The sequence below is a fragment of the Marmota monax genome, unplaced genomic scaffold (assembly GCF_021218885.2).
Source record: "Marmota monax isolate L192 unplaced genomic scaffold, Marmota_monax_Labrador192_F-V1.1 WCK01_AAM20220418_F8-fsc00024, whole genome shotgun sequence".
Taxonomy (NCBI): domain Eukaryota; kingdom Metazoa; phylum Chordata; class Mammalia; order Rodentia; family Sciuridae; genus Marmota; species Marmota monax.
In genome coordinates this window covers 35,477,036-35,488,987 of record NW_026695224.1, presented here as the reverse complement: position 1 = coordinate 35,488,987, position 11,952 = coordinate 35,477,036, and the positions used below count along the sequence as shown (strand labels likewise).

The window sequence follows — 11,952 nt, the reverse complement described above, 5'->3', positions numbered from 1 at the left end:
TGAGCTCACGTGAATGAAAGGTGCTTCTGGCCAGGTGCAGTGTGCGGACCTCCAGTCCTAGTGACGCTGGAGGCTGAGGCTGGCAGGGTTACGGCCAGCCTGGGCTACTTAGATCCCTTTTCAAAGGCGGGAGGTGGCGGTGGTTTTAATGGTAAATCAGTGACATTCACATCTGCACATCTGAGTCATACTTACTCGGTAATTATGGTACGGTTCTGTTTCTGTATATTGTACCCTGAAATTCTCGTACTGTCCACCACGCCAAAAGCGCTCTATTTCATAGTCATAGTAAGGATCCGCATAAGGCTCAAGTCTGAAAAGAGAGCCAGTAAGAAGCAAATCTTATCACTTAGGAATACTAGAGGCAAACATGCTACATGAAATACAAGCAAGGAGGACCCAACACCACGTTACAGAAACAACACACCATGACGGTATGGGACTTGGGCCAGGAAAGCAGGGCTGAGTCCGTACTAGGAAATCTGTAATGTGTGGTTACATCCAACAGCAGACCCGAAGAGAAAAAGCACAGAATCATGTGCACAGATTTCGAAAGCACATCCAACAAACACTCAATACCCATTCCTACTGAAAGCACTCAGGAGAATGGGAACCCACACTCTCCCAACAAGACGGACAGAGGACCCTGGAGACCGCACAGCACCAGCTCGCTCTGTAAGGTACACGCAGACTCAACAACCCAGAGAGCTGATGAACAAGGACCCCGGTGAGGCAGAAGGATGGACAGAACCACTTGGAAACCAAAGTCCTCGTGGACATAGGTAAGGACTAGTTAGGAGACAGTGTGAGAAATTCATTCACAACACCAAGGAAGAAGAAAATCACTCAGGAACAAGAGAGTGTCAGCCAGAAATGGCAGGTTTATCCTGAAAAATACGAAGAACAGGCGAACAAACGAGAAGCCTTGGGCAGGCGGCTGAATGCCCAAGCCAGCTCTTCCTGCACTGCTCATAAGCGTAAGCCCATTCCAGAGAACACCAGCGACCTTATTCATGAGGCTGCACAAGCAGATGCCCAGGTCACAGAGGAAGACATACCTACAAGCCAAGCCAATAAACCCCGAAAAAGTGCAGACACCCTCTGAGACACCACAACATGCTAAAGAGCCCCCGCTGTTCATGTCATCCTGTGCATGAAAACAAACAACTGATGGGGGAAGCTGGGAGCCCAGAGACAGACCCAAGGACACAGGCCGGGGTGGCTCCTCACTGAATGAGGCACCTGACCACCCCCTGGGGAGACACCGGACTAGAGCCCAGCACACCTGGGCTTTGCACCAGCCACACCAGCTGGAGGATGGCAGAGCCACAGCTTTACTCCTCTCCTTGGGGAGGGGAGGAGGACAGGGAGTACATGTGGCTCGCATGGGTCCCAGACACCTCCAGGGCAGCAGACTGCTCTCTAGGAGCTCCCCTCCAAGATCACAAGGGCTATGGCAGACATGAACCCCCAAGGCTCTTGCAGACAATGCCTGCATTTTTCATTCCTGCAGAGCTCAGTACTCGGTGGGTCTGTGATGGTGCCGGGTGCTGCAGACATGCAGGGGCAAGCAAACACCCTGAAGTGGGCCTGGACAAGAGAAAGCCAAAGGCCCCCAACACCATCAAGTCTCAGGGCTACATGTTCTCTGACACCAGGGCTCTGCCAGCATATCTGTTTTGGAAACATCATTTAAGCTAAATGGAAAGGCCTCTTTCTTGCAGAGTTTCCCTGGCACACAGGATGAGCCAGACAAAGACAGACAGCTAACAGAATGGAATGCACACACTTCCTCAGCCTGGCTCGAGGTGGGCACCCATCAACATGCTGCTGTTAAGTGTGAGCTTGCTCACAACAGACTTCTCAGGCACTGTCTTGAAAAACACTGAGAAACATCTGTAATGAACCTGGAGGATGTTTGCTCAATTCATTGATGTAAAAACAAGTTCCACTCAAGAGTATCATGGTCTCCACAATCATTTCCCAAATTGTGTTTTAGGAAACCTGAGCTGTCAATGGGCCTCGCCCAAGGGTAGGCAAGGTTGGGCTCCCTGGCTGCATCTGGCAGATGGGATCGTGCACTCCTGGTCTGTAGAGTCTCTGATTAATCAGCGGGCACTGCAGTGTCCTGCACATACTCTGGCAGACGGCAGAGACGCTCTGCATGACAGGTCTTCTGTGGGCCTGGAGCTCTAGGTGCACTACATCACCAGCAGGGTCCATGGGGCGAAACTGTCCCTCTCTGTAGAGGAGGTGGTTTCTGTCTACAGTCCACCCAGGAAGTGGCATGATAAGGTGCAAAGTGAAGCTGCTAGAGAATATGTAAGAATTAAAGTTGGGAGCTAGAAGTTTAGAGTTCAACCCCTTCACTTCAAAGACAAGGAAACCGAGGCTCAGAAAATAATACTAAAGATTCTAAAACATGCACCTCTGCTTTTTATCCCAAGTTATAAAGTATCTCTCAAAGAAACACAGTCTTGCAGGGATAGCACCTGTGCCACCCTCTACATGCTGCGGTAGAGCGGCCTTCCCCACTGGCCAAGGAGGGCCCTTCAGCCAAGCCAGGCGAAGGGAAACTTGCTGGGTCCACTTGGAGCAACCCAGTGCCAATGGTTCCCTCCTCCCTGTCCAGCCTCACTGTCCACAGGCCAGCTGGCACCCTCTCAGTGGCCAGGGTCTCACTCCTTCTGAACTTCCTCTTAACCTCTCAGTTCAAGCAGTTTCAACTGGCACTGGCTCGCTCCCTCCATGGTACCCAGTCTCTCCTGGTTTTGCAGCAAAATGGTGAACACTTCCTCCCACTGGCCACTCTTTGTTACAGGAAGTGGGTGATCTATGTCTGGCTGGGACTCTGACTGGCAGTCTTCCCCCAACATCTACAACAAACACTGGGGTGCAGAGATACTGACTCATACAGCCTGGGAGGGGTCAGGCACAAAAGCCCCCACATCCACTCTGAGCACAGAGAATGTTAAAAAAAACACAGGAACACAATGCAGTCAAAAGCCTGCTCTCGGGGCTGGGGATGTGGCTCAAGCGGTAGCGCACTCGCCTGGCATGCGTGTGGCCCGGGTTCGATCCTCAGCACCACGTACAAACAATGATGTTGTGTCTGCCAATAACTAAAAAGTAAATATTAAAAATTTCTCTCTCTGTCTCTCTCTAAAACAGAGCCTGCTCTCAGCACTGCCCGTAGCCTCAGCTTCAGCAGCTGAGGGCTGCTCCTGCACCACACGCAGGGCAGGACTGGAACCACAGGCTTCTGCACCAAGGCCAGGGCACTCTGTGAAGTCTGTCATCAAACCCTGGCACTGAACCACCTCCAAGCAGACACACCTCACAGCTCCCCATTCCAGCCAGGGGAACGGGAAACAGGGTGTAAAAACTGCCCTTCTTTCCCTCCTATAAACAAGCACATGAATTCAGAGTACTCTGTACTTCCTGAAGTCACACCACCTCCTGAACGCTCACCAATACTCCAGGTGTGAATGACAATACCATCGTGCACACTTTGCTCGAGAAGAGGCTCCTGAGCGTCAGCCCCCTGCCCACGGTGACCCTGCAGACATCTGGGCCACACTCAGTTCTGATTTAAACGTCCTTCTGCCATCTGCCAACATCCATGTGCAGAACTTCACTAGAAGGATGTGCATGTGTTCCTGTCCACAGGGAACCCTCCCAGCATATCCTGCAGGCAGACTCAACTCTACAGACGGTTCCCTTCGTGCCTGTGATAAAGTCTAGTCTATAACTAGGCACAGTGAGAGGCTGACGTAATAACGTAGACTATGACGATATGGGGTGACCAGAGTTACTTAAATTGCTCATCTCTGGAACTTTCCAGCTGAATTTTTGACCACCGTCAACAAACGGCATAATGCAAGTTGTGAGTAAGGGGCTCTGTGCCTGTGGTCTCCACCCTGGGTCCTGAGCACGGGCCCCACTGGCAGGACTGGCACCACACAGTGTGCGCCTGCCTGCCAACTTTGCAACATGAGCACTGCCCCAAGACCCAGGTAGAGACAAGTCAGTGGGACCGCTGGGTGAGATGGCGGTCAGTTCCCAGGACCCGTGCCCTAACCTCACTGCTCTGCCAGCAGAAACCTGGCCCATTTCTGTCCTTTGAGTGTAAAGCACCATCCCTAGGGCAGAAGTGGGCAGGGGAGGCAGCACTTCCCAGGCCACGTGATGCCTTACAATCTGACTCATTCAATTCCGCGTACTTTCTCCACCACGACTTTTAAATGCCAGCACTAAAGGTTTGGAGGGCAGAAATAGCACAGTATGGACAGTGAGAGGGCCACAGCGGCCACGCCCTTGGACTGCTGTGGCGGACGGTGCACATTCCCTGGCTCCTGGTGACCAGCAGAGTGAGGAGAGAGACACACCTAGGGGCTCCAGGGGCTTCCTTGACAGCTGCAGCCACCACAGGGCCCACCACCAAAGGCCAGCAAACAAGGGGAGGCGACTGCAGAGGGAGTCTGAATTAGCTCAGGGGTGGCATTTCCACGCCTTCAAGGATGGGTGGCACCAATGCCAAGGTGCCTTGAGACTCACATGTGGCCACTCTCACCAGAGCACTAGTGAGCGGGGGGCCACTTGATCCCCCCCTTTGTGTTGGGGAACAACTCTGGCTTCTGTTTGCTAGGCAACTGCTTTCCACCAAGCCCTCCCGCCCCTGATCTTCTGTAAGAGGAGGAAGAGCAGAGCATTCCTTACGCTGTATCTCTGACATCTCTCGGGACCCGAGAATTCCAATCTCGGAAAACTTCATTTTCTTTGTCAAACTCGCGTTCATCTTCACCAATGGTCACCGTGAACCTTTTCTCTTCAAAATCAGGTTCCTGTTCTTTTCGAATGGTTGCTTTTTTTAAAACCTACCATTGGAGGAAGAAAGAAGTCACAGTCACCGTGAGGGACGCAGGGAAAAGGTCTGCTGAGGCTGATGGCAAGGGGGCAGACACAGGACCCCCAGCACCAGCACCTCTCGGGAGGGGCATGAGAGCAATGCTGTGGCTCATGCATGCGCAAGTGAGGCACAATGGAGCTTGTCACTTCCTGTGAACAGTGGAGGGACAGGACCAAGGTCCTTCGGTAATGAGGACCCAGTGTGGTGAGTATGCACAAGTGTGTATACTCAGAGGGCGTGTGAAAGGAGGGGTGCTGTCTTCCTCTCCCTGGAGAATGACCAGAGCACTAAGCAGGAGCCACACTGGGCAGTGACAGGAGCCCCAGGGGAGCAGGTGCTGGGCCTCAGGCGGCGGGGAGTGGGTCCTGGGCAGTGGGCCCCATGGAGTGGCTGGAGTCAGCCCTCTGTCTGCTAGGCTGCCCCAACCACCTAAAGATGGCATGTCTGTGTTCTGGGCTTGGCCTCCCTGGCCTCTTGGGGTGTGCCTGTGACCTGGGCCAACTCACAGAGACAATCAGACACCATTTCCATTCTTTTAACTCTTACAGGAACCACAGCAATACCCCATAGCTTCCAAAGCTCTGACTAGGTTTTGGTGCAAGGCAAGCCCATCATGGAGCCTCCTCAGGGCCGCTGGACCGTTACCTCCTTGGCATGCCGGAGTCCTCGCTCCCAGGCACTCTCTGTTGGAGGTTCTGGAGGGGGTGGAGGCAAGATCTCATCGACCACTGGCCCACCCTATTAAAAAAGTGGAAAAGTTGATAAGGCAAGCAAAACTTTAAAATCTAAAGGAAACGAAGCAAAACATCAACTAAAACACAAGCTTGCTGCACATGACTGACTCTCCCGCCCAAGCCTAAAGCGTCCCCCAAAACATCCAGGGCCACTCTGCATAGAAGCGTCCAAAAGGGCCACTCTATGCCTCTCCCCAGCCAGAAGATGCCTTGTCCACGAGGCATATACTAATTTGTCTTAAGCCTGAGATTCAGACAGTGCCCAGATGTTCAATATGCTAGCAATTAAAGAAGAGGTGTTCACGCACCCAAGGGTTGGCAGGCATCAGTGGGTGAGGTCCAAGAGGCGGGGCACCATTAGGCGGGAAAGGGTCAGCTTTGGTGATGAGGGAGTAGTTCCCTTTGTCGTTCACTCCGGGGTGTATGAACCTACAATTCATTCCCCAGGTACAATTTCCTGGGGAAACAAAAGTCAGGTCAATAAGGATGCCAGTAGCCTAACTGTATGGGCAGTGACTGGGATGAGCAGCAGCAGCATGTACTAAAGACCCGGAATGTTCTATATGGCCAGCTAGTGCTCCAGCGGTCCCTGGATGAGGAGATGGGTGTGCTGAGCCTGGAGAGACCCAGAGCCAGTGGCTGCGGTCAGGGTTGCCTGGCCTCCCTGCCCCTCCACAAGGCCAGGCAGCCTCTTGCACACGAGAGCGCCACAGCAGGCAGGCTGAGCCACCTGGGCCCTGGCTCAGCTGAGAGCTTCCGAGACAGCACTCCCTAGAGGATCCCAGGCCCTGTTTCAAAGTCACTTTGTGAGGCGTGCATGCAGTTAGCCTCCACATCTGCAATTTGTACATCCATGATTCTCCAAATGTAGACTGAAATTATTCCCTGCATCATTACTAAACCTTTACAGACTTTTCCTGTCATTACTCCCTAAACAATACAGTATAACAACTGTTTCCACAGCACTTACACTGTGTTGGGCACTACCACTGATCTAGAGATGACTGAGTCTATGGAAGGCTGTGTGCAGGCTCTCTGTGAGTGCTATGCCATGTCACACCAGGACTTGAGCACCTGAGATGTCGGCATCTGTGGGGATCCTGGAGGATACTAAGGACAGTTGTGTATATCAATGAGCATTAATTAGAACAGAAAATTCTCAGAGCTCTGCAGACCCAAGGTTCAGTGCAGAGACATGCTGCAGCCTCCAGGCAGCCTCTTCAGGCACAGAGATCATTCACACTGAAGTAGAAATTGATGGGAAGCACTGACAATTACCAGAGTTCTGCAGGTCTATCCCAGGGTGATCTTCACCATCTCCATATATTTGTACTTCCTTATCAAAATTCTCAGAACCACTCTGGGATATTTCTGGGACTTAAAAATGTGTGATAAATTAAAGACACAGCGATGATTATAATAAAACTAGGCTTTTATACTTTGCTCACAAAGAATCAAAACTGATTTTCAGCAACAGAAAACCAGGATCATCAAGGGAAACCAATAAACTTTTCAGCACAAAATGTATAATGCCTTATCAGTGACTGAACTGCTTTTTTTAAACTTATTTTTTTAACAGAATATACAACGGGTTCAAAAACAAGCATGGCTTAGAGGATCTACATAGTTTTACAAAACATTTTCAATGGGTAATATGTAGCTAGATTTTAAGTAATTTAAAAATATATGTTCAATCCAAAACAATGATATTCATTTTGAATATTTCTGTCAACAAATCACGTTTTCTCTTCTATAATTAAATAGAAACAGTCATTAGGTATTTAGGAAAAACAAACTTCACTTTTAAGCGTTATGAATAAAGCTGGTATTAAAACCAACTCAATATAACATAATAGCATTTGGTCTAAATTAAACATGAAATAAAGTATACTTAAAAAATTGTTTCTCTGGAAATTAAAAAAAATGACAAAATGACTTTTTAAAATTTCTAAAAATATTTAAGAGAACACATGTAAGTCAAAAGCAGCTGGAAACACTCTTCTGTGGGGTTGGGGTCCCCAGGCCTCAGAGGGCTCAGAAGCAAGACTGCAATCAGGCATGGAAGAGATCACAAGCACCATCCACTTCACAATCCAACCCACAACATCCACGCCACATTTAACGTTGTTTGTTATTAAAATATAACAAAAGCTTACTGTAGAAAATTTTCAAGTACAGAAAAGTATTAACAATATAAATCACGCTTTTCTGCAATTTCCTTATCATATATATCTGGGTGGTAAATGAGCAGATATTTGCTATTTTTCGATATTCACAAACTTTCAAGACAAAAACCAAAGCACCACCCATAGGCCCACTACCAAAAGACACCTCAGGGCACGCATGTAGCAGGAGAGAAACGAGGAACAGGTGCGCCAGAGGAGGCCATGGAGCATGGGGAGGAAGGTGAGAGGGGGCCCAGGCATTCTGCCAGATGCAGTGACAACGCCCGGCCGGCTCCCCGGGCCGCCTATTACTGGCTGCTAAGCCAGCACCCGCTGAGAAGGGTCCTGAGCCCTGGCCACCCAAGCAAAGAGGAAGAGGGCTCCAGGAAGGAGGAGAGCTGTCTAGCAAAGGGCAGACACAGAACAAGAGTGCCTAAGCCCAGCACCAAACCACTGGGACTGAGGGGAGGGGAACCTTGACGCCCCATCAGTACATTACTGTCATCATTTTAAAAGAATTTGTTTAAAAAAGGCAATGGAGGGCAGGGTTATGGCTCAGCGGTAGAGCACTTGCCTTGAATGTGTGAGGCACTGGGTTCGATCCAGCATCACATAAAAATAAAGTAGAGGGGGGCTGGGGTTGTGGCTCAGCAGTAGTGCGCTCGCCTAGGACGGGTGGGACCCGGGTTCGATCCTCAGCACCACATAAAAATAAATAAGTGAAATTAAGGTATTGTGTCCAACTACAACTAAAAAATAAATATATAAAGAAAAAAAGTAGAGGTATTTGTCTATCTACAACTTAAAAAAAAAAAAAAGTCAACAGAAGCAAAAATACAGATGTTTTAGAACAGCGAGGTCTTCTGCTTGTTGTTTTGGTATGTCTGGGGATTGACCCCAGGGATGCTCTACCACTGAGCTGTACCCAAGCCCTTTTTATTTTTTATTTTGAGGCAGGATGGCCTCAAACTTGCCATCCTCCTATCTTAGCCTCCAGAGCTGCTGGCATCGCAGACCGCGCTGCCTCACCCAGCTGGTTGTCTGCTTCTAAATGGAATTTCACAAACACAAACCCTGGGTGAACTGCAATTCTGTGGGCATAAACAAACGCTCACTCTTCCCGTGCTAGGACTCTGCAAGTGGAAATGGAGACAAGCCAGAGCTGTCGAGACAGGCCCGGCAGCTCCTTCCCCCCTGCAACATCTAAGTGCCACCCTCAGCACATGGGGCTTCCCAGGAAAAGAGTATTCTTTTCTTAACTGGAGGGTGGGCACCTCGGCAATTCTACCCTTTTTTAAATTCAGCTTTATGCCCTATAGACACTGTATATGTTATACACATGTTTCATGATAACACAACTAGACATGGAAATGCAGGTAAATAAAAGTATCCACAGCTGTGAAAGGCAGCCAGTGAGGAACCCTTCCTACTCCGGGCCTCCAGGGCCCTGTGTCAAAAGTAGTCCTTAACTTACTGGACCAGTGAACCTCTAAGGACACACTTGCCAGTTTCCCTTGAGTACACTGTATTACTCTGTGTTGCTTTTTGTCACTGAACAATATAGCTACAAAAAAGGAACCCATGCCTTAATAGAAACAGACCCAAACTGTGTCAGTGACACAGATACAACATATGTACAGGAAACTGCTGCACCTCTGGCCTGGCAGTTGCTGGCCACAATCCCATGTCCAACAACCAGGGATCCCTCTTTCCTAGTGTGAGGTCACCAGGAGCAGCATACACAGTGTCTGTGGTGTGCAACTGCATGAGAGCTCATGTGTGTTGGGTCCACAGACTACCAGAATCTTAGTTTTTGATTTGTTGAACAGCCAACCAATCCCATCCCTCAGACACACCATCCCCACATTTGCAAAGGTACTGCTAGAACAGCTGAGGTAATTTTACAGTGTTTCTACTTCCCACACAAAGTACCTGCTTTATACCCTAACTGTAAACAAAGCCTTCTGACACAGTGATTATATTTAAATTCCCCTCAGTCCCCTCTTTCCTGTTAGCCTGCATAATTCCAAGCAGGTAATAAACAGAGGATGTCTAGGTAAAGAAAAGGTTAAAGTGCTTCAGTGGTTTTTCAAAAACACTTCACAAAAGGAAGTCAGAATATACAAAAAAAAAAAAAAGAAAGAAAGAAAAACAAAAACAAAAACAACAACAAACCCAGTAACTAAGCTTAAGAGCAAACCAAAGAGCTCTGAATCTGCATGTTGACAGGCCAGAAACCCAGTGAACCTCTGCACACCACGGGCACCAGTGACCACACAAGGACTCCTGGGTCGTATCCCTCCTCAGCTCACCACAGCAGAGGCGAGGCAGATAACCAGGCTCATTCGGGGAGACTCAGGATGCTCGTGTGGCAACTGAGAGAAGAGCACAACTTCTCAGCTGCTTCTTTAAGGAGCACAGACTTGAGACTAGCAGTTTTCTTAACCTTTTTTCCCAGCACCCTAGGTGGCCTGTTTATGGGGGTCATTTCTAGTGATATTTTCTGTATCCAAGCTAAATGAGAAACCTCAAAGATATTTCATGAATCTACTTAAAAATAAATCAAATGTCTGAAAACATAGATATTCCATGAAAACATTCCTTGACTACTTGACAGGAGGAGTGGCATGAGGTCTCCTCTGGCAGCTTCGTCCTGCTGACAGCAGCAGGATGCTCCATCTGCTTCTGTGCTCCAGGGTGGTGCAACTGCAGAGAGGTGCTCACAGCCCCCCAGACACTCTTGCTGCTGTCCCCACAGGCCTCCAGACGAGTGCTGTGCAGTGGGACCCCAGCTCTCAGGAAGTTCTTGGTCTGTCTGCAACTCTGAGCGCACCTCTTCCCTGGCATGACTCTGCAGCACCACCCAGTGGTCAGGTGGAGAATTCGCTACACAATGGGAAGCAGATGCAGTCGGTGGCAGATTCCAATTTTCCAAAGTCTCATTTTATTTGAGAGTGCAGGTTTTAACACTGTTTGCAAATTGCCATTGTTCTATTTGAAGTGAGGGGCCCACATTCGTCCTGCCAAGGGCCTAGGCCCACAATGCTATGGTACATCTGTCTGTCATTTTTTCCAGGCACCATTCCATCACCTGTCACTCAAACCTCCAATGCACTGTCCCTTAAGACCCTCAAGTCCCTCTCAAGAGGCTTGGGTGTGGGGCGAGGGCTCCATGCAAAAGGCCATCCCATTGTGCTGAGATGAACACTAAGGGATCTTTCACCATGGTGCAAAAGCTCTAAACTGGATTGTGGTGATCGCTGAACAACTTGGCAAATTCATTAAAAATCAATTAAAAACTGTACTCTTAAAATGTGTGAATTCTGTGGCATGTAAGCTGTACCTCTATGTTTCTTTATATATATATATATTTTTAGTTGTTGATGGACCTTTATTTTATTTATTTGTATGTGGTGCTGAGAATCGAACCCTGTGCTTCAGGCATGCTAGGTGAGTGCTCTACCGCTGAGCCACAACCCCAGCCCTGTGTTTCATTTTTTAGAAGACATTTACTTAAGTGTAAAGTTTAATTAAATTATAATGCTTACTGCTGTATAAGACGCTGAGTGGATCGGCACTCTTCATGAGCGCACGATGGTGAACACCTTACTACCAGCATGGTCTTAGTATTAGGAAACAGTTTTAACCTGCAGGAGGTGTCCTGATAGGGTCTCAAGGACCCCCAGGGGTCCCCAGTCCACACTCTGAGGCCTGCTGCTTTAAACACAAAAGAGAATGCAGGGATTTGAAAATGAACAAAAGATATTTCTTAAGGAAAATATACAAATGGCCAAGCAGCACATAAGTGGCTAAACACACACATTAGGAAAATACAAATCAAAACCATAAGGTGGCCCAGTACAATGGTGCATGCCAAGTCCCAGTGGCTCCGGAGGCTGAGGCAGGAGGATCACGAGTTCAAAGCCAGCCTTAGCAAAAGTGAGGTGCTAAGCAACTCAGTGAGACCCTGTCTCTAAATAAAATACAAAATAGGGCTGGGGATGTGGCTCAATGGTTAAGTATCTCTGAGTTCAATCCCCAGTACCCCAAAAAACAAAAAACACACAAGAGGCCACCTTGCACCCACTGGAAATGCTCCTACAGAAAATCAAAGCAATGCTGGTGAGGGTGTGGAAATATGGGA

The 11,952-nt window shown here is 48.8% G+C and overlaps 1 protein-coding gene across 4 annotated transcripts in view; it reads right to left on the bottom strand.

Moving 5' to 3' along the window:
- Zc3h18 (zinc finger CCCH-type containing 18) overlaps positions 1–11,952 on the bottom strand; it is a 51,846-nt gene that overhangs the window by 23,506 nt on the left and 16,388 nt on the right. For all 4 annotated transcript variants that reach the window (XM_046434581.2, XM_046434582.2, XM_046434580.2 and 1 more), the window contains 4 exons: positions 5,952–6,100; positions 5,555–5,647; positions 4,720–4,877; positions 196–313 (listed from right to left, as the gene is read on the bottom strand). In XM_046434581.2, the coding sequence (XP_046290537.1) occupies positions 196–313; positions 4,720–4,877; positions 5,555–5,647; positions 5,952–6,100 (518 nt within the window). The remainder of the gene's footprint in view (positions 1–195; positions 314–4,719; positions 4,878–5,554; positions 5,648–5,951; positions 6,101–11,952) is intronic.